This window comes from Corvus cornix, chromosome 3, assembly GCF_000738735.6.
Source record: "Corvus cornix cornix isolate S_Up_H32 chromosome 3, ASM73873v5, whole genome shotgun sequence".
Classification (NCBI taxonomy): domain Eukaryota; kingdom Metazoa; phylum Chordata; class Aves; order Passeriformes; family Corvidae; genus Corvus; species Corvus cornix.
The window spans coordinates 87,810,398-87,834,150 of NC_047056.1; the positions used below are offsets into that span (position 1 = coordinate 87,810,398).

At 37.1% G+C, this 23,753-nt stretch overlaps 1 protein-coding gene across 1 annotated transcript in view; it reads left to right on the forward strand.

Moving 5' to 3' along the window:
• The window catches only part of EYS (eyes shut homolog), an 852,840-nt gene that overhangs the window by 161,073 nt on the left and 668,014 nt on the right, over positions 1 to 23,753 (forward strand). Inside the window, exons 8-10 of the mRNA XM_019287512.3 lie at positions 9,639 to 9,743; positions 10,012 to 10,151; positions 13,760 to 13,926. Coding sequence (XP_019143057.3) covers positions 9,639 to 9,743; positions 10,012 to 10,151; positions 13,760 to 13,926 — 412 coding nt within the window. The remainder of the gene's footprint in view (positions 1 to 9,638; positions 9,744 to 10,011; positions 10,152 to 13,759; positions 13,927 to 23,753) is intronic.

Sequence of the window (23,753 nt, forward strand, 5' to 3'; positions counted from 1 at the left end):
ATAGAAACATTCTTTTCTGCTTGTCAGCTGAACCTGTGTTCACTCAGCCAAGTACACCATTTTAGATCTTACCAAGGTACAAAAATTTTCAACTGTATTATAAACCACCTATCATGCTAATTAAAACATGATAAGATATGCAGTGTAGATATAATTATAGCATGTTTAAAAATATATAATGCATTGGAAAGATGAATAACACTATAATGTAGATCTAGTGACAGTTTTCATTACAAAGCTGATCTCCGTAGCTCTGTTTTAGTTCTTTAAAAGACCTCAGACTTATATCTTTTAGCTTTGAATATCAGCTTTCCTCTTTAAAGCATGGATAATCAGGCTAGCTGCATATTGCTTACTTTTTCTCAGACACAATGTACACCATCATTAGCTGACATAGTCTACTGTATTTCCACTGAAGCTGGAATAATTTTAATACATGAACTAAATATTCTAGACTTGCTTACGCTGTATCTCAACTTTTGTGCTCAGTAGTTGTTCCTTCTATTAAAAAAAAAACAAACAACCCAAATGAATTCTGAAATATGGTATACAATACCACTTTCTTACAGACTTAAAACATGGCTTAATCTGTGTTAATGATGTCTCTTATTGATGTGTATTTTTCTTGTCACATAAGCAGACTTCTTAGGCACTTTAAGACCTTTTTTTGCTTTGTTTTGTTTATTTGGGTTTTTTAACCTGAATCACATCAGAAACTTACATTCAAGCAACAACTTCTAAACTTAAGTCTTCACTCTGGGACTCTCTGAATAGGTCAGGTTTACTTTTTCTGCAATATACTTGCTTCAATTTCTATTTACTGAGATATATATCACTTTAGACACATGTTCCTTCAAAATATTTGACTTCTTTAGGTTTGTTTTTATTATACCTTTCTCCTCAGCATTTACAACCAATTTAGTAAAAATTCCAGATAGGAGGTTTAATTTACTTTTCAGATCAGAACATTTCAGATAAGAATATTAAATGATATTGGAATTTACATCAGAGTACTGCATCCAGTCCTATAGCCCTCAGTACAGGAAAGGTATGGAGCCAGTGCAGAGGACTGGAACAATTCTCCTATGAGGAAAGGCTAAGAGGGCTGGTGTTGTTCAGTTTGGAGAAGATTCTTTAAACACTTTATTGAGGCCTTTCAATATTCCAGCTTATAAAGAAACTGAAAAGGAGCTTTTTACAAGGGTCTGTAGCACTAAGAGAAGGGGTAATGACTTTAAATTGAAAGAGAATAAATTTACACTAGATATATGTTGCAGCAGTTGTGGCCGCCACTGGAGTGGTTAGAGAGCCAGAAGGCCCAAGTGCAGCCTTGCACTCGTGGTGGGCCGGCTCCAAGATTTAACATCTCCCTCTAGCTCATGGCGAGTTCCCACAAGCCTTTGTTTCCGTAGGTAGATCAATGATTGCTGGTTGGCCCGTTGGGCCTCCACCCCCTTTTCTGTATGTCCCTGTCAATATGTATATTTCCTGTTTAATAGGTATAAGTTTTAGAATGTTCCCTGTTTCTCGATGCCCCATTGGTCCCCTTCTCCCTTGTCCCTCCCCTCTCCCATCCTATTGGTGTATTGGTTGTCAGTCTGTGCCCTTTCCGCCCCCTGGCCCTCTCCTGATTGGTTGTTCATCCCCCTATAAAACCCCTGGACCCTCCACTATCCTGGTCTTTCATCCCTGGACCCTTCCTGGAATAAACCTGTGCATAACCATGCTGGAGACCCCTCTCAGCTCCTTCATCAGTGGTCAACAATTTTGGTGTGCCTGTGTGTGTGACTGTGCTCTCAATCGCACTGGTAGTTGTGGGTGTTTGCATGGCAGCTCCAGAGCTCCTCCTGGGTGTCTCCAATGAGGATTGGCCTCTCTGAGACTGCCGGATTCCTCAAGGACACTCGGGGAAGACGTAGTGCTTATTCCCCCGGCCGACACAGCAGGCTGCATCAGCTATAAGGAAGAAATTTTTCAGAATGAGAGTTGTGAAACACTGGACCAGGTTGCCCAGAGATGTTATAAATGCCCCATCTGTGGAAGCATTCAAGGACGAGTTGGACTGGACTCCGAGCAACCTGAGTTAAAGATGTCCCTGCTCATTGCAGGAGGCTTAGAGTAAATGATCTTTAAAGGTGTCCTTCAACCCAATTTATTCTCTTATCTCACAATCAATCTTTCTCTCACCCACCCAAATTTGGACTGCTGCCTCAGTGCATTGACATTTACCTTTACTCCAGGCTCATAACCCATTATCTTATTCTCAATTCAGAATCTTTGTATCTGAATAATTAAGACTCAATTTGCCAAGGATTATTTTCTAAAACTTAAAAAACTCCACCCCCTCTCTGGAACCCAAGTGTGATGTTCAAGAGTCTTCCAGAGAGCAGAGGAGCTGGCAAGTATGGTGCTTTTTATCTGGGCTGGGTAGGATGCTCTTTATGGAATTTACCCTCTCTCTGTGTCTCTGTGAATGCTTGTTCTGTATTATCTCATATTTCACATATGATGAGTGAAAAAGGATCAAGCTAGACGAAATTTCTCTGTTCCAGGAATGAAAATTGTTTTGTATATTGTCCTAACATCCTGTTGTGGTTTTTATATGAACGAGATTTTTTAACAAGACATATAAAGAGCACTTGGAACAACAGCAGAAGAAACTAACAAAACCTTCACAAGAGGATAAGAGACTCTTTGAAAGAGAGGTCTGCAAAAGACTTTGCCAAGAGATGAATCTTTATGACCAGATTTCCAGCTAAATCCTGAATGCAGCTAAGAGAAAGGACAGATAATCTATTAAATGGTCAAAAGTCTAATTGCATGTTCCAGAATAATGAGTTAATTTAAGAGCCAAGGTTATTAAAATATATCTCAAACAAATTTAAAGACATTCTGAAAAAGGATCTCAGCTAAAGACTGTGGTTAAACAACAGCTGCAGAGGAAGTTTCAGAAAGGACTATTCTTAAGTGCCCTTACATGATTAATTGCATTCTAAGCCAGGAGAAGGTAGAATTTTAACTGCATATTTAACATTTGAGAATATATGACCGTGTATAATTCATGCAGTAGTAGACAACTGCACTAAAACATCAGCTGACTGTGGTCAGTGGAAGTCTTTTTGAAATTCAGCTCTATGTAAATAAATTATGGTAGCTGATGAATTTTGAGAATAAGCATAATAATGTTTACTTGAACTGGAAAATGTCCATATTATAGTTTGTGTCCCCTTAGTCTGTGAAGCTGGGACAGTACTTAATGAACATGGGTGTTTGACTTTGGCTGCTTTACCTATTAGGACATGGTAGTCTTTATGTGGAAAAGATTATGTTGGTTTCCTAAAAAAGGAAATAGTTTTCTGTAACATTGGTCCACGGTATGGTGTAAATGTGCCTAATCACTTACACTAATCAAAATTTAATCAGACTTAGTGTATGATGAGTTCCAGTCTTGGAATTGTTATTCCTAACCCCAGTAAATTCTTGTTTTTTGTGATCTAATGGAAACTATCCCCTTTATATGTTAATTAGAAAAGCTGTGTCATTAGAAAATATTATCACATTTTTCTTGGATTTAACTTATTTAATTTCTTTCTCTCAGTAGAATAACTCTTCTTCACAGGGATTTGTGAAACACCATCCAAAAATGGACATAGAAAGGAATTTGGGAAGTAAAATCACTCAAAAAATATAATTAAACCTCCAAACTTTGACAAAAAAATTTTTTTTCAATTATTTTTCAAATACCACTGTAGATAAATATGTTCATTCTAATGCCAGCTGCCATTTCAGATGTCTGTATTATTTTTAATTTTTTTCATTAAATACAGGGATATGGTAGTGATAATCAATGAGTGAGCTATTTCAGTATGATGTACTTTAGAAATCTAAAATTTAATAATTTAGTCTAAACAAGCTGTCTAGATTTCATCTATGGTTGAAGATTGTCCAGTTTTAAGTTTCCTCAACCCAACTATAGCTAAAATGCCTCCACCAATGAGAACAATAACATGATCCTTTTTTTAATGTTTGGCTGTAGATAGTCAAGAATAACTTTTTTTTATCAGTATGCAATTATATTTGTTCTAAGAAGACTGAAAAAACACATGTATTAATCTTAAATAAATCCTCATTTGAATATTTATGCTAACTGTTCATAAAAGGGTTTTTTCTAATGTCAGAAGCAAGTAATTTAAGCTTGATCAACTGTCAGACAGAACTTTGAACACCTACATGTGTGAATGTCAGATGAGTTCTTTATTTCTACTATTTTTTTATTATTTTTTCATTCACTGAAATTTATTTTGAAAACCACAAAGTTTTATCACTATACCTAGATTTATCTAAGAATACCTTTACTGCTAAGTTCTACACAACTCCAAGGAAAAATGAGGAAATATTCGGAATCCATGAAAACCTATCTTTGAATTTCTAGTGGTTCTAGTAAGTATTATTGTAAGTGGATTGAGTGTGTTTCAAAATAAATAAATTTATAGTTCCAGGACGTGGAATAAAATGTGTAGATTTTAAGTGCTTACAATGTCTGTACCAGGCTTGTCACTCTGTGCTCTCTTTAGGATACATGGGAAGAACTGGAAATTTTAGAGAGCTCTACTCATAAGACCTTTTTTGGACTGAGTTCAGGATGAGGCAAATCATACAAAAAAAAGTGGAATTTTTCATGACCTAAAATGCAATAGCATGGATGTAAATGTCAATATTTCAGAGAGTGAACCTTAACTGCCCGTGCTCTGCCAAAGAGTTTTTGAAGTTCCTACTAGCTTCTTGGTTCAAATGGTTAAAAGTAATGGTTCTGTGAGTATTTCAGCATGTGCACATGTGCACATATGCAATAAATCTAATTGGGTGTTATAACTGCCTTCAAAGACAGGGGAAAAAAAACATAACAAAAAAAAGTCTTGAGTTCTCACTTCATAAAATTGCTTTGATTTTAGAGAAAAATAATGTAAAAATAATTTTAAAAATAATTATGATACCATCCAGTACTTGTGCACGGAAGTGTTAGGTCATGCATTATATTTTGTTTGATAAACTTGTTGCCATATGAAATAGCAAATAGAAAATGTTTAGTGGAGATCATCTCTGTATTCTCTTTATTAGCACACTAGTTGTTACTTACATAGTTTCTAAAAAAAAAGATAACATTAAATTTAGAGCGGAAGTACAAAAATAGACTTGAGCAGAATAAAAAATAGACTAGAGCAGATCACATAAAATTAAAAATATCTCTAGCAGCTACAAGTGCAGCCCAAGTCCTAAGGAATGCAAATTCTGTTTTTATAGGTTAAAATGTTTGGGTCAGTTAAAAATAAAACACACTAGAAGTGCTGGCTTTACTACACTGTGCAATAGAGAAGGCAACTGTGAGTTATACTCTTTTTAAGAACCCTCAGGAAGCTATTTGATAAACTCAGACTTTATGGTACATAAGCCTCTAGGCGATTCTATTATGTTGAAAATCTTTGTTATGTGCAGGGCAGAAGCACACCACATATGCAGTAAAGCCAAAAATGTACTGATAATGTAAATGAAATATTAAAATTAAAATCATTATCAGGATAAATCTAATTACTGCAGAAAATGAGTCAAAATGCAGTTTTAACACAATTTTTAGTTTCTGTCCCTTTTTATGATATCATACTCACTCTTATCCCCCCTCCTCCAGTTCTTAAGTTCAATGGTTTCATAGTGTTGCAGTTGGGAGCAGTCTTGCAGAATCTATAGTCCTTCACTGGAAGGAATGTGACATTCATACTTGGTGATTTCTTCTGCATCTCCAGGATCCACTTAGGGTCATTTCTATATGTCTATTTATACTTTTTCTTCATTGGACTGTAGTTCTATTTTGGATCTTAATTTACATTTTATGGTGGGTCTAAAGTTTTTTTGTTCTTTTTGTTACCCTTAAGACCAGTTTTGTCTGGTTAGAGATCTTCATTCTTTAACTGGGCACTGGTGAAATGTCTATTGTTACAGAGTCTCCCATCTATGATCACCCCAGTGTTCCTCACATCACATCCTGTGTCTCTACTTCTCAAGGTCTTTTGAACCACAAGTGCAATCTCATTCATTTACAGACAGGTTGACATTTACAGACAGGTACCAGCCCTGTATTTGTATACAGCACTGCATTAGACTAGTAAATATGATCGTACTTAGAATATCTACTTGTTCCCATTAAAACTACGGTTATTCCATGCAAAGATAAACAAAAGTAAAGCAGATCAGAAGAAAAAAACTACTGTCACAATTAGGCCAAGTAAAACATCACTGCAGGAAAGACAGATCAAATCTGATGACCCTTAGTCCTTGTAAATTCAGTGCAAAACTTATGGTCTGTTGCTAGAAGAGGCAGTGTTGTTTTGCAGGGTTACAGGTAAAAACTCCTCAGTTTACTTTTAGAATTTGTATTGAATTTGACAACTTTCCTTCTTCTGGCCCCAAAGTCCATTTAAAAGATTCTTCACTCCACTGATGTTATTTCAGCAATGTCATGTTTTAGTCTCTTTAGAATACTTAGGTGAACTTTACCTGGATTGAGTTATTTGTGGTTATTTATTTAAGTAAACTAGTAAGTTTATTATCAGGTACAGACATAAGTACGCTAATTTATCTATTTAGCTGGCTGGTACCAACCCCAGAGCTATGTAGTTGCTTTAGCTCATCATGGATTCTAAGCTAACAAACACACAGATGAGAAGCAAGGTATATTCTTGCAGGTTTAGTTAATGTGTTAATGCAATTAAATGTCTCATCCCACAGTACACAGAAAGCGGAAGTTGGAAGCTGCATAAAAGGAACATAGAGAAATTAGTTATGTGTGTATGGATGGAGTTAGAAAAGCTAAAGCTAAGCTGGAAATTAAAAGAGCAAGAATCAGGGAGGACAAGAAAGTTCCCTCTAAATACATTGGTAGAAAGAGAAAATTAAGGAAAATAATTAAACAATTTAACTTTTAAGAACATATCCTTATATAAAAAATATATAGGGTCATTTGCAAAAATAAACAGTCCAACAGTAGTCTTTAATCAAAATTTTTCCCTCCTTCTAGTGTAAAATTTCTGTATTTTTCCCCTTTGTTCCTTGGCCTGCTGAACTTATTCCTGATAGAAGAATAACATGCTTAATTGTGCACAAAAGTCTTGTTTGAGTTCTCTAAGTACTGCATTTCTCAATTACTCAGCCCTTACTCACTATGAAGTGATAATTAGGCATTAAAAGCTAAGTGGATTACTGTGGAGATCTCTCCTGATATCCATTTATCACTTAATCAGACTTTAATACCATAAATTATGCATTTCTCAGCAGTATTCAGTTTCCAATAAATTTTATAACAGTTTGGAATTACTAGGTTTTCTTGACCTCACTGTGGCAGGGAAAAGTCATAAAGTTTGCTTAAAGGATACAGCCACTATAAGAATTGCAGATTTATAGCAAAATAATTCTTAAAGCCTGTTGGGTTGCACTAATATTTATTCATAAGGGTTTCTTGGACAAGACAATTCCATCCTCATGAATAAACATGAAAAAAAAAATGATCCAAAATACATATTGAGATGAACTTTTTTTCCCAGCTTTTTTTTCCTCCTGATTTTGCCTTCCAAGCCTCATTAAGAAAAACAAAACAAACCCCACAATTCCTAGGAGATTGCAACTTCCTCAGCACACTCAGTTGATTTTGGAATTAAAATATCTATTTATGTGTTAGCATGACTTTTTGCCGGCCACTATTACAGAAAATGGCTTTCTAAAAGTATTAATCATGATGGAATCTCCCCAGAAATGCAGATATTTTGGGTTACCATTAGAGTCAATACAAACAGAGCAAATGAGAGTCTTGTAAATATAAGGTCAGGCTGCCCATACCTTCCCATGTAATATTACATATTATAATAATAATAAACAGCAAGAAGTATCTAATTTCCTATTTTCCTATGTTCTCTATTATTTACATATTACTTAAAAATATTTTAACTCAGCAAGCTTTATAAATTACAGTAAAATATAATCTTGGCTGTTAAAAATTTGATAGATGTTATCAGTGGGAAATTTTTAACTGAGGAGTGAAAGATAAAATAATTATAAAAAATCACTAAAAGCATGCTGGTCAACCTGTCTGTAAATGAATGAGATTGCACTTGTGGTTCAGCACCTGTTGGCCCAAAATAGAGATTTTTGTCCAACAAATCACAGCATATTCCTCTTTGCATTTACAGAAGTCCATAAAAAAGTCTTTAGCTCTTAGTATGGCACTCCATTCTAGCATATTAAGAGTGATTGAAATTTGCAGAAAATACGGAAGGAGAGACATAGTAATTTTCTTACCAAATGTTATCCTATTAATTTATGTTCTCCTGATGTCTCTAGCTCTAGATAGAAAGGAGAGATGATTAAAAATTTTAAAACAATTTCGTTATTTGAAGTAAATTTATTTCCTTTTTTTTGACATATGAAGAATTTCAAATAGAATATTAACTTCTGACAAAAATTTTACAGAACATATTGTCTGATTTAATAAATTATCTACATTTCTTTTACATTCCTCCCAGACATTTTCCTTCTGTACAGCTCTTCTATGTTTTCTGCTTAAGCCATAAAGTGAAGTAACACTGATTTCAAACAATTTGGTGGTAAAAACATCAGTAATTTACACTTATTGTATTTCTGAAGTTTTCATCTTTGAAATATCTCAAAACTCCTGCACCTTCTTCAAGTTTTCTCAGCAGTGAAGATTTTTTCTCTTTTATCTATTCTTTATCTTTTTGAGACTTGGAAACCACCCTCCCCCCAAACTCCTGCTGACAAAATAGTAAATTAAGAAAAAAAAATCAAGGAAAAAAACCCAAAGAACATCAATAACATGGAAAAAAAATCAAGAATGTGTACACAGAGTTCATTACATTGTTTTCAGTACCAAAAAGAATAAAAAGTGAAAGTGTCTTGTTTTTGTCAAATCTACATTTTTGCCAAGACTAATGGTAAACCTGATAGTCTTCATTATTGATTCATATCATGCTGCCAGAGATAGATTTCTCTTCAGTACATTTTTTTAGAACTGTCCAGTTACAAGTTCAATTATTTCTTTCTGCTGGGCTAAAACCAGTTTTTAGCTAAATGAGCAAGTTGTTCAGTGAATGACAATAAAGGTTACCTCAGATAAGTGTGGACTAGCCCTTTCCTAGCCAAAACAGAGCTCAGAAAATACATAATGAAAGATGTATATAATAGATTCAAAACTCTTGAGTAGATATCAGAATTGACTCACGCAGCAGGAAAAAGAAGAAAATACAAAGGCATTACCCCCTTTCAGTCAATTATTTCCAGGGAAAATCCACCCTCTTCGCTCTGTATCCCCTTCTGGATACATTCTAAAATTGTTTCAAATGCTGAAAAACTATTTTTGGTTTGGCCTTTTTTTTTAACCACTGAGATCTATTTTTTATATGTATGAGTGGAGAGAAAAAGAGTCTGAAAACTTACACAAGATCTTTAACCAATATTCCAGAGATCTTATTTAAAGAAAGTTATTCTATCAATATTACTAATATGACTTATGGTGTTTCTTTAAGAATGTGATATTAATTCCTAACCTTTTAAGGACTTTTTATTTCCTATCTCAGGAGAATTCTGCGAAGTTAACATTGATAACTGTGGTTCCAATTCATGTGAAAATGGAGGAACATGTATTGTCTATGAAGATCATTTTAAGTGCACTTGCCCTATAGGTGAGCCATTGGAAATTTATTGTATTTTCTAACAGAACAAATAAAATATCACCCTAATATTTATGTTAAGAAATAGCGACATAAAAATAGCAATGTATCTCAACAAATGCAGTGAACATTTTTATGAAGAAACCCACTTTTTCTCTTTGTTCAGGAAATAAAACTGCCAAATAACTCTAGTAGAGTGGTGTTAACTGCTAACACCCTGAACAGACATAATGTCAATATTCTGAATGAACTGTGATTAAACATTCTCTTTGTGGTGCAGGTTTTGAAGGTGAAAGATGTGAACTCGATATTGATGCCTGCCTATTCAACAATATAAGCTGTGCCCCAGGAGCACTGTGTATGGATAAATCTCATGGATTTAATTACACATGTTTATCACCATGTATTGGAAACGCAGAGGTAGGATAAAGCAATATATTCCTCCCCAGCATTTTTTTGGGAAATCAAACAACTTACTCTAATAGCAGTGAGCTGATGAAGCCTCATTTCCCACAGGTTTCCTAAACATAGTACTCATTCTTGATATGTTCTCAGGCTAATATTCCTTTTTCCTGTGTAACATATGCTTGTAAAGGTGCATGATGCGACTAGTCTGGTCATTGTACAACAAACCGTGTAATGCCTGAGCTATGCCTTTCTTGTTCTTTATAGGTTTACTCACTGATGTCTCCTTCTGTCCCCTACTTGCTGCTGCTATATTATGAAACTTGAAGAACTTTAGGCAAAGTCTCTTTGCAAAATTTGATGTGTTTAGAAGGTACCAGATAGAAGGCTGATGGTACAGCAATGCAGAGAAAGAATGACAAAAGTTTCATTTCCATTACAAACAAAAAAATAAGAACCACATTCAACAACAAAAAAGCAAGACTAATTAGACTTCAATGGGAGATGAAAATGTGGTTATAAAAAAACTAAATTCGCCTTGCAAGTTACTCTTCAGTGGCCACAGCATACAGAAATGAGTACCACTTTTGCGCTTTCAAAGTTTTCTAGAAGAAATTTATTTGTTGTATCATTCTCACTTCCCTTTAGTGACCTTTTCAATTAAATTTGGGTAGGATTCATTCATATCAGGGTGGACTTCGAGTTTTTGGTATGGGTTAAAGTAAAATACTGTTGCACTTTTTTATTATGATAGTTATTTTAAAAGCTCTCTAAATAATGCTATATAGCCTTCTAAATAGCTACACAAACTTGATAATGAGTGTTTTAAAGGTATTATCATTTCTTTTATTGAAATATATGCACCATAAAAATATACTATGCATAGTAGGCAATATGTTTACAAAGAACAACCAATATTTATGTCACCTTGAAGTCCATGACAACACAGGATACTTAGAGAAGATACAGACATATAGTAGGGTTATATGCCTCAAATCCTGCAAAGGGAAGATAGGAGAAGAATAAAGTCCTCTAAGGACTAATTATATTCCCTAGCTGAAATAAAATCTCCTGGTTGATATTGGAAGAAAGTGATTCTTACATTTCATCAAGACTACATAAAAAGGCAGATTTGTGTTAAAGTACTTGCCACAGACAGAAGTATGATGGTCAGACTGACAAGAATAGACTTGTTTATGGTCTGTTGAAACATAAGATTGTTATTTAAATACATTCCATATCTTTCTTTTCAATTCAAATCTGCTTTAGATTGCATTAACATCTCAAAGCGTAGCACCTTTCTTCACAGTAGGAAGTATCAAAATGACATAAGAATATAATGAACATAATCTTGTGGCAATATTGAAATATTTTTCTTAATTGCCTAAGGTTTTTGGATGGTTTTCTTGAGTATAAGCTTATTTGACCTATTTGAGCTTTGAGAAAATAGTAAGCGTCAAGAAAAAATCCAGCCAAAACATATGAATACAAAAGTAAGAAAACAAATAAAAATAATAAGAAAAGAAAATAACAATTCCTATACCATACACATAGAAGGGTTGTTTTTTTGCATTTCTGTTGAACTGCATTTCTTCAAGATGTTGTCATATTGAATAAGTACCCCAAGGTAAGTCTAAAATTCAGTACAGAGAGCATAACAAAAATTTCTTCATTTTAAGGTCAATTTAAAACTTAATCAAAGACAAATGAATATTAGAATATTTCTGCCAAGGACTGTTATTATTCCAAATCTTAATGACATTATAAAGAGATTCAGACTCAATCAAACTGAAGTACTAGTGCATTAACTCATCTTCTAGACACCATTTTCTTTAAAAACCAATTGATTAGCAGGAGGGGTCTTAATTGCTTTGAAATGAATATGTAGTTATATGTCTTCATACTGGCAAAATTTTCATGGAAATGAAAATGGAACCGAAAAGTAAAATGAGGAAAGGAGCATTAACTCAGATGTATAAGTTCCTGTATTTTTGAACAACACAGGAAATACTGGTTTAATAAGTAATATTAGTAATTGAAAACAAAAAGGAAAAAAGCTGGTCCAGTCTAAATTTGCCAATTTTTCAATACCTACAAATTGAAAATGAAGAAGCTTCTTATTTTCCCACAGCATAGATGTAATTTATAAACATATAAAGATTCAAGGATAGGTTGAATCAGCATTATAATCAAAATGAAAAAAAAAAAATTCTTTTTTTTTCCTGATAACCACATATGAAGCTAAATTATACAGCATAGGAACAGTTGCTCTACTATTTCAATGGAAAAATAACAGTTTAGTTCACTGTTGTCCTTCCCAAACAATCACATTTTAAGCCAACTGTGAAAATGTTACAGTTAAATTAAAACATAAATGCCTTTTACCAACTAAACAATAAATTGGTACATTGATTTAATACCATTCAGTATTTTAGGTTCTTGGAGATGTATCTTTTTTAATATTACAACATAAAAGATTAAATACCAATGGCTTATTCCATTAAGTTCCATTCCTTTTTTCCCCATTTCTTGGGGAAAAAATCCAACATGTAAAGAAAAAACTCTTCAAGTATCTGGTGGGTTGACTCAGGCTAGATGCCAGGTGGCCATTGAAGCCACTCTATCAGTGCCCCCTGCAACTGGACAGGGGAGAGAAAATGGATTATGACTTGAGATAAGGGCAGGGAGAGATCACTTAACAATTACCGTCACCAGCAAAACAGATTTCACTTAGGGAAATTAGTTGAATTTATTACTAACAAAATCAGAGCGGGATAATTAGAAGTAAAACAAATGTTAAAAGCACCTTCCCCCCTTCCTTCCCTTCTTCCTGGGTTTAATTTTATTCCAAATTTTCTACCTCCTCTTCCCTGCAGCAGTGCAGGGATACGAGGAATAGTCAGTTCATCACTTGTTTTTGCCACTGCTTCCTCCTCAGGGAGAGGAGTCCTTCCCCTGCTCCATAGTAGGCTCCTTCCCATGGGAGGCAGTCCTCCACAAACTTTTCCCCTGTGAGACCTTCTCAAGGGCTACAGTTGTTCCCGAACTGTTAACAGCGTAGGTCTCTTCCACAGGCTGCAGTCCTTCAAGAACAGGCTGCTCCAGCATGGGTCTCCCACAGGTTCACAGCCTCCTCTCAGGCATCCACCTTCTCTGGCTTGGGTCTCCTCCAAGGGCTGCAGGTGGATCTCTGCATGCCTTTGGTCCTCCTCGGGCTGCAGGGGCACAGCTGCCTTGCCATGGGCTGCACCATGGGCTGCAGGAGAATCTCAGCTCTGGCACCTGGAGCACCTCCTGCCCCTCCTTCTGCACTGACCTTGGTGTCTGCAGAGCTGTTCCTCTCACATGTTCTCACTCTGCTCTTCTCTGGCTGCAATTACTTCTGTGAAATAAGCTTTTTCCTTCTTCTTAACTATGTTACCCCAGAGGCTCTACTACCATCACTGCTGGGCTTGACTTTGGCCAGCAGTGTGTCCATCCCAGAGCTGGCTGGCATCTGTCAGACATGGAGAAGCTTCTGGCAGCTTTTCAGAGAAACCACCTCTATAGCACCCCCCGCTACCAGAACCTGACCATGCAAATTACTGATTGCAATACAATGTATTTGTAATTCTCATCTTCAGGTATGTGCAAATGGAGGTAGTTGCTTTTACGATGAAGAAATTCAGAGATCTCACTGTGTTTGTGCTCTGGGATGGACTGGAAACACATGCCTTGAGAATATTAATGACTGTGAGATAAACCAGTGCCAACATGGAGCCACATGTGAAGATGGAATCAATAAATACAGGTACTAACATGTTCCTTTCTCTACAAGCCTTCATAAAGTATTTCATGCCATATGAAGATATTTTTCCTTTCAGAAAGAATTTTAAAGGGTGTCATTAATGCAGTAATATAATTATCATATTATAAAATGCCACGGAGTACTAATTTTCAGTAAGGATGTGCATTCAGTAAAAATGTGTAGTCTGAAGTGTTGCACAGGAAGGAATCACATATATTCCTCTTTGCTGGTCAAAGAAGTTAAACCAACTATGCAAAATCTCACATAAACAAATAATCTATTTTATTAAATGGCAAACACTTTATGAGCCCGGACTGTGTCATGGAGTGTCTTATTAAAATTTGAATGATAATTTATTCTCATTTCAGTTATTGACAAAACCATGAATTATGTGTTCTCCTTAGTGAGCTGTAACATGCTGTAGATATTTGAAAATGAGATTTTATAAAATATGGTGAAAAAATAAACAGGAAAGGTTTTCTTCAATAAGCAGAGTTCAGCTGTTCTTATCAGACTTGAATTATTTATTTTTCCTCTACAAAATCCAGAATAAATAAAACTTCTCCATAATGTTTGTGAATGTATTTTGAAAGACATTATTCTATCCTGTGCCATGTCCTACTTAGAAGCACTGTAATTAGTATGCTGTAGTGTTTCTATTTAGAAAAAGATTGCAATAGTGTACAAAATTAAAATAGAAGCAATTGAAGATTTCTTCCACTTCACCTCTATTTTTAAAGTATCTTCTGTAAAAATAACTGAAACTACCAAATAAGCACACAAATGGAGATAAGTGATTGATTCTCAGTATACCAGAGTTCAAGGAATTTTTGTCAAAGAATCCTTACAAAGTAAACATCCTTCCTTTTTACCAGCTTGCAATCGACTCTTGTATCAAATTACTGCATCAAATTTTGGCACTTTTTTAAACTGATAAATCTGTCTTTCCTTCCTTTATCAGGAAAATAATTCTGATAGAACTACAAAGCCGTATTTACATTACAAAAATCCACTAGCATTTTCTGAGAAATTAGTAGTTCTGAAGACAACTGGCAATAAAGAACTTTTGATTTTAACTCGCTAATCCAGACTCAGTTTACTGACAGAAAACACTTAATTCTTACTTTTTCAGTCTTTGAAAGACAAATTAAATTGACAGATCAGTCTGTTTATCTAAGGAACAGGAAAACATACCATTAAGATCTGAATCTCAGATGGTTGGTTTTGTTAGCAGACAACTTGACCCCAAAAGAACAACACTGGTTATTTTGTCAAGTCAAAATGTAGCATGTTTACTGTGTAATACCTGCCTGTTGAAAGAGCATGGTTGTTGTTCAATGACAGTGAAGCATTTTTTAAAATAAATAAACTCTGCCTGCCTTAAAAATAATGATGTTTCCCAAGTTACTGTTAGCAAGTGAAACAAAAATAATTTCCCCTTTCCAATACATGGTTAAAAACAAAAGAGTACAAGAGGCAATGCTGAATGTAAGTGCACCTAAGTCTAGTGCACAAGTCTAAAGACTTGTAATTTGCATTTCTATCCTAAAATGGGTATAATTTTTTATTAATATTATAAAATATAATATTTTTATCAAAAGCTGTATTTGATGCAAAGTAGTTTCAGGAAGACATAAGAAAACTGTCAGCAGAATATATGGAGAATCGAATGTGTAAGTCCCATTAAGAACCCTACAGACATCCATTTTTAAAACTACTGCAGCCATTCAAAACCTTACTTAATAAATGAAGAAGATAAAGATATGCCAAAATGTTATATATTAGTATATTAGTTTTTTATTTACATAAAATTATTGTAAAAATCTAGACTTTTCTCCTAGTTAAGAAATCTTAAATTCTAAATTATTAAACTTTGGTCATAATGTATTTTTCTAGTGGTAGCTTGATATAGTAATGCTAACACAAGGAAACTATCGCTATCCTGAGCTCTCTGCAGCTTCTGTGCCAGAGCGTGAGGTGCTGCGATCTTCCAAGAGCGTCTCATTAGCAAAGCCACTCAACAGGATCAGCTACACACTCACACATGAATGCATGGACAAACGCATGGATAGCGTAGTAATATGGGTCAACAGCAAAGAGGCAGGAAGGATCTCTGCATAGAGTTCCATGGGAGCAGTTCATTGTTTCCACACCGTGAAGGATTCCAGGGGCAAAGACGGAAAAAAAAATCGGAGGGTCCAGGTTTAAGTACGGGAGAGGAGGGCGTATCAGAGACCAATGATCCATGGCACGAGGGCGGTACAAGGACAGGACTAGGGAATGGGAGCCAGTGGGGAAGCTCTGGGGGAGTGGCGAGGGGCAAAGGCCAATGGGGGGAACCTGGAGTGGAGAACTTTCTATGGCATGGAACATATAAGGCAGCAAGGGGGTGGGGCGGTGTAGTGGCCAACCAGGAACACAGGCCTGGGGTACATTAACAGAACAGAACAAAGCATTCGGGGAGAGGATTTTCTTCTTGCCCTGACCTAGGGAGAATTTTGTTGTACTAGGGACTGTCTTACCCAAGAACTTTCTCTGTTCCTTGTACCACAGACTAACCGGTCACCACAGGAAGCCATGGAAAATATCCAGCTTTGATTCAAGCACATCCTCCTCTTTTAAGATCTCTCATTTTGCAACCCATCATTTTTTCCCAGATAAGAAATAAGTCCTCACCTGAATGAAATGTTTCTAACTTTCTGTCTCCTTGCCATGGCTTGTTCTTTCTGTCCTCCTATTTTGAAATTACTCTTCCAGACTATAGTGTCACATAGATGTATATTTATAGATATATGCAGAGAATTTCCTTTGAGTTCAGAATGGGGAATTGCTCTATGTGAAGGAGGGTGAGTTTTAAACTTTTATACAGTATAATTCTCAGCAAGGCTGTATACTAAGAGGCTCATAATTACAGTAAGAACTCTTAGGAGTTGTATTCCTTTGGTTTAGTGAGCCTTCTCTTACAACTAAGTGGCCCCAATCACACTAACACAAAACCTGTAATTAATTCAAATTAATTGTTGACTACCAGCTGAGTCTGTGCTGTTTGAGATACCATAAAGTAAGTCAATCAGCTTTTATTTAAAATGATAACTTCAAAGAATTACTGCTCCTGCCACTGGGTTGATGGTGTAGATGTCATTATGAATCTGGCAGATACCATGCGATAGATTTAATTGTATCCACATGCCAAAATAATCTCTTGACCAATGGTTATAGATACTTGAGAGAAAAAGGACAGATGAGATTCATTACCTCAGTAAATAGATAGTGTTTCTACATTAAAAAAAAAACCAACAATTTTTCCCTTCTAAGGAACCTGTATTGTTTGATTATGTTCTGTGTAGGAGAAGAGAGAGAACTGATTTAATTTGGCTCATTGAGAAGCAATTTAATGAATAATTAAGGTGAAAGAGATCTTCAAGGAGTATAACTTCCTATTTTGAAATCCAAGGGGAAATTTATTACTCTGTTTTCTTCACCTTTGTAGATTCTTTTCTTGTCAACATTACATTTTGGACAACCAAGATCCTAACTGAAATAAGTTAATAATAGCAGATATTTACTATAGTCTTTTCAGTGAAAAGGAGCAACTGAGTGAAAAGATACAATTTAAAACTCAGTGTAGTTTCCATTGCCTGTCCTGTTTCCCATTTCTTCAGTCCAGTCTGTTCAGATGAAGCCCTACACTTATCACAACCCCAGAAAAGCCCCTTAAGATCTGAGAACTGTTAGATTGAGACTTTTGAAGAAGCTGTATTGTAGGATTTGCCACTGTTTAAAAGGTCATGATGAAGTAATATAGTTTAAAAATGTATTTTAGTCAATAGCTATAGGTCTGGTGTCAGCATTGCATTTGTTTTTATGCAAGAAAATGTCTCATTAAGAAATTAGTTTTGGTATATGGTAAAACTTGAATTGCCAACACATTCTTCAGTATTCACTATACAAATTTCAGTGCATACAATTAAATAATGAATTAATCTGAGTACAAAAGAGTAAAGTGACACATGGCAGAGTAAAATGATGTAAAATATGAAACACTTCTTTGCATGATGCCAGCAAGATTGTGAAAAGTAAACATAATTTAGATAATTTCTGAGTATCACAAAATTTAAAGCTCCTATTATTTTATTCGTCCTCAGCTTTTTCCATTTTCTTCCAGCTGGGTAAATTGAGCTGTTTGATTATATTAATTTTTTATATCTAATTTTCTTTTTAAAGTTTATTCATGCTATACTATATATGCAATTTGATTGCAGGACCTTGTTGACAGTGCCATATAATGTTAGTACTGTGATATACACAGTTTTCTGCAGTAAAATTATGCTTCTTCCACTAAAGAATGAGGAGAAATACTTTTCCTCACTTTTCTACAACTCCAGAAGATAGGTGAATATATGTCACAATTTCTTAGGGAATACCTCTGCAATAAATTTTACAACAGTTTTTCTGCAGAGAATAGAGATGCATATAAAAAGTCAAAGTGAAACTAAATAACCTTTTAGACCACTTATGAATGTGTGTACAGTTCACATTTCAGGGGGAAAAAGGGATAATTAATACTGAATAAATGCAGCTAATATGCTTGGACTAATATTAATAAACATATATATATATAAGAATTATAAATATTAAGAAAACAAAGTAGAGGGATTCTGAAAAGTCTTTGCTAATGCAAGGCTTCAGTGCTCTTTATACGTCTTGTATCAATATAGAAAATAGGTCATCTCCTAGCACAGATTAGCATAGACACATCTTCAGTCTGGTCTTTGGCTTTTTTCCAGTCATTTTAAAGATTCATTTGATGTACACAGTTATTTAGTCAACAACACAAGTCACATCTTTAGTGCAGGCAGTCCATGGTGACACCTGGACAGCTGCACTGCCCGGACTAACCAGCACCAACTGACTTACCCACACACCTGCTGTTGGAGACCTTTAATGATAAAAAGTCGGTAGCAACACATTGCACCTATGCCACAACCATACACATTTTAGCAACACATTCCTTCTTTGGCTAAATTCCCTGCCTGTCTTTGCATCTCCATTTAACATTCATTTCGCAAGCATATCAAATTATTGTGCAGCATTAACTAGGTTTAGGCTCTGGAGTCATAACATACAATCATCTGCATGATATGTGTGGGAGCACAGTAATACTCAAATGGCTAGTGTTTGCTACTCACTACTAAAATCCATGTTTGTAGCAAAAGCATTGAGGTATTTGTTTTCTCTCCTGGTATCTGTTACCCTCAAAATCTTGCTATGGATGAAAGAGGACATATATGAAGCTAAGAAAGTATAGTTATTCCCATTAATGTTAATACAAAACTTTTTCATATGCTGTTCTCTGGTGCCATGCTTCTGCTTTCAATTTTTCCCCAGTTTGTAAGGTTGAAATTTTAGTCCTCCTTAAGAAAGAGGCTGGGGAAGTGTCATTAGCATCTCCTGGTCTCTGCTGGGAGATCTCTCTCACACACACACACACACCAGATGGCCCATGCCCAGAGCTGAAGCTGGAGCAGGAGAAGCAGCAGTTACTGACTCCAGCACAGGGAGTGACACCCAGACAGGCTGTGGAGAGGCTGAGCCCTTGTGCTGAGATGCCAGTGCACAGCCAGGTCGTCCCTCTGATAAGGGCAAAATACATGGTCCATGAGCTAGAAATACACTTATAAATGGAAATTCTGGTATTGTATATATCTGTACACAAAATTCTTTTTTGATTTATTGTAGAGAAACCTTTTAGCTTTGAAACAAATGAAGACTGAAGATCAATCCATGCCTCAAATCTTTTGATATCATGCTCAGTATTTTAGTATTGCTGAAGATAATAATAAAGAATTGAATTATAATAAATAATAATAATAATACAGCACTTAATTATGCTATTGTAGGAGATGACCCATACTAAATTAAAAGGCATTATAATTTCACTAGGAAAAACAAAGCATATTTCATTTCTTCATTACCTGTTTTTGATTTCTTCAGACACCAGTTCATTGAAAATTAAGATATTCATGACATCATTGCTTGTAGTATGGTATCAGAAGTATGAAACTGAAACTAGATTCTGCATCATATCTGTTCCTGTGTAGTTCTTTTGTGGTCTCTGAAGATAAGCTATACAACTAGTGTTGGGGTCCCTCCCCTGCCATGTAGCCCTGGGAGATGGGCCCTGGGGGGGAGACACGGGGTTTCCCTGCCCCTGGTCAGCCTCATTCCCAATTGGTTGGTTTGTGTTCCCCTGTGTGGGAAGGACCCTGGGGTCCCGTGACTGCGGAGTTCCTGAGCAGAGCCCCGGCCATGCGGCTGGAGAAATAAACATCTCTGAAACATCTACCACGAATCTGTCCATATATACTTCGTTTCCACAGGACTCCTGGTTTGAAATATACTTGTTGCAGTAATTCCCGCTGTAACAACTGGTGGAGGAATGCGGGCCAGATACTGATCCCTGAGGAAGATTCGTGAGTAAAATAACCACTCTAGACCTCTCTCTTCTCATCTTGGTTTGGGTATTCTCTCTGGACTATGGAAGAATCGTGGGAAATGGGGCTCTCTGAGCCACAGAAGGAAATGTACCTAGAAGTTAAAGGAATCCTTGAACAACAAAACAAAAAAGTATTGCAACCGGGAGATCTAGAACATTTCTTCATCTGGCTTTTCAAAAGGTTCTCCGATATTTCTCGAGACTTACTTTTTAATATCGAACCTCCTGTATCTTGTGAGGGGTGTTTCTGGGACGAGATATGGGATAAAGTATGGGATCAAAGAGAAGCTTTCCGTGCATACCTTATAATCAGGGAAGCTCTTGAGGAGCATTTGTATGGTCCCATTACCCCTAAAGCACAAGATCATACTTATCCCATGGCCGAGGCTGCGCGGCCGCCATCCCGGGAGCACATGACTGCAGCTGTGCCGGTGGAGGTGCCTGCGCTAGATGCGCCCGGCCCCCTCGGGAGCCCGTGCCTTATGGCGGACCCCATCCCTGTCTCGGGGTCCCCGGCCACGCGGCCGTGAGTGAGGGAGCGATGCCGCAGGCGCCGCGGGTGTCGTGGGTCACGAGCAGCCAGGAACGGGGCATCGGCGTGGCAGGCCGCTCTGAGCACACGGCTCGGAGAGCCCTGTGGAGGGAGAAGCGGCGGTTTCCACAGCAACACAAGAAGCCGCGCAGCGCAGTGCCGAGCCGAAACAGGGCCGCTCTCAAAGCAGCGTGGAGTTTGCGGAGCGGAACCGTTCACAGGGCATGGGACTGGTGGCGATGGCAACACGGGGCCCCGCAGAGCCCAGACACGCGCCGGAGCAGCGCCGCTCGGAGAGCGCAGAGCAGCCGCAATGCGGGGGCCCGGCCGAAACGTCGGAGTCGGCGAGGCGGCGGCCACACAGGACCGGCAGCCACGACAAACACGCAAGCACGTGATAGGACAAGTTATAGCAACGAAAGTCACAAGAACTGTGAAATGGTACAATGTAAAAAACAACTATGGATTTATAACACGAGATGATACAGGGGAAGATCTATTAATCCATAGAACTGCCATTAAAAGGAATAACCCTAAAAATTACCTGTAAAGTGTAGGAGATGGGAAAGTTGTACAGTTTGATATAGTGCAAGGAAAGAAAGGTTTACAAGCAGCAAATGTTACTGGGCCTGGGGGTATTCCTGTCAAAGGCAGCCGTTATGCACAAAATTATAAACAATATCCATCCCAGCAATTTCCCTACCCACAGCCTACTTCCCCCTTTTACCCTATACCCAATATGAACCCTTTCCTAAGTTTACCCTATCCCCAGTTTATTCCTAATCCGTTTTTCACCCCATGGCTTCCCTATACAATTCCATTTCCCTACAATTCCTCTCCGGTACCGAGGGGGGGATGAAAAGGGGGAGGGAAGAAATTAAACCCTCTCCTGCCTCAGTTTCCCCACAAAGCATGCCCGGAGAGTTCTGTCTCCCTTGTGTCAGCCCTAAGATGTTCCACAGAATCTGTTTGGACATTTAAAGACTCAGGAGGGTGGCTTGTTTTGTCTTGAAACTGTTCTTGTTATGTTCATCCAGTTGTTTTCATTCTCCTTTTATTAAAATAAAACAGGTGAGATGTTGGGGTCTCCTCCCCTGCCATGGAGCCCCGGGAGAGGGGCCCTGAGGGCACAGACACGGGGCTTCCCTGCCCCTGGTCACCTTTGTTTCCCATTGGTTGGTTTGTGTTCCCCTGTGTGGCCAAGGACCCTGGGGTCCCGTGACTGAGAGTTCCTGAGCAGAGCCCCGGCCATGCGGCTGGAGAAATAAACATCTCTGAAACATCTACCACGAATCTGTCCATATATACTTCGTTTTCCATGGGACTCCTGGTTGGAAATATACTTGTTGCAGTAATCCCCGCTGCGACAAACTAGTAATAGTCAGGAAATGACAGAAAATTCTTCATCCACCCTTTCTTGTTAAGGAGAGCTCTAAGTTAAATTTTCTATTCAATGTTAATGATAATAGCCACATTTTCAAAGAATGATTGAATAGTTGCATTTTTACAGTGCACACTCTAATTGTTACTGTAAAAAAAAAATTAAGGAAATAAAGTGATTAACTGCACCAGAAAGATTAATATGACTGGTTGTTTGCCATATTATTGTAGGTGGATTCAGCAAATGTGCAACTAAAGGTAACTAAAAGCACACCTGCTTTTAATGTTTATGCATAGTGAAATTTTATGCAAGTCAAGATTTATATTTAGCTATAAATGTCTAACACCACCTGCAGCCAAGCCCAACGCAGTCGCTCACTTACTCATGCACCATCAAGATGGGGAAGAGAATTGGAAGGGTAAAAGGTAGAAAACCCATGGATTGAGATAAAGACAGTTTAATAGGAAATGCAAAAGCCACACAAACAAGCAAAGGAAAACAAGGAATTAATTCACTACTTCCCATGGGCAGGCAGGTGTTCAGGCATCTCCGGGAGAGCAGGGCCCCATCACACATAACAGGTACGTGGGAAGACAAATGCTATGAGTCAAAATGTCCCTCACTTTTTCCTTCTTCTCTCCACTTTATACACTGAGCATGATGTCATGTGATATGGAATATCTCTCTGGTCAGTTTGGGTCACCTGTCCAGGCTGTGTCTCCTCCCAGCCTCCCAAGCACCCCCAACTTCCTCACCAGTGTGGCAGTGCGAAAAGCACAAAAAGCCTTGGTCTGTGCAAGCCCTGCTCAGCAAGAATAAAAACATCTCTATATTATCAACCCTCTTTCCAGCAAAAATCCAAAACAGTACATTAAAACCAAAAAAATATGAGTACTAGCCACTGCAAAGATTACCTCATGCAAAACCAGCGCAGTAAAGTAACTGTATGAGATTATTTTTGTGTACTCCATTGATTTAAAAAATGAGAAACAGAATCAGTTGAAGCTCTCAAGAGGAGGGAAAGATTTCTCATTTGCTAGGAAATGACTGATGTTGGAAGAGAGAATACAGCAGCTATATCTATTTGAATCATTACTGCAGTAGCAATGGATTTATAAAGCAAGAATGGTGGTGATGAAGAACTCACAACCACACTGTATGAGATATGGAGGGCTTACTTCAAGCAAGCTCTGTTTTGGTCTATGGACTAAAAGCCCATTAGCAGTTGGTGTCCATTAGCTGTACTCCAAGGCACACAGCTCCTGATTTAGTTTCCGTATGTCTACCATAAAAAAATACAGGCATAGTAAGCAAGGACAGAAGCAAAGAGCCACATGAGCATTCACTTCAGTTAAAAATAAAGGGAAAATTACTCCTTCTGCCAGATGGATCAGTAGAGAAAATTACTATAGTCAAGACTC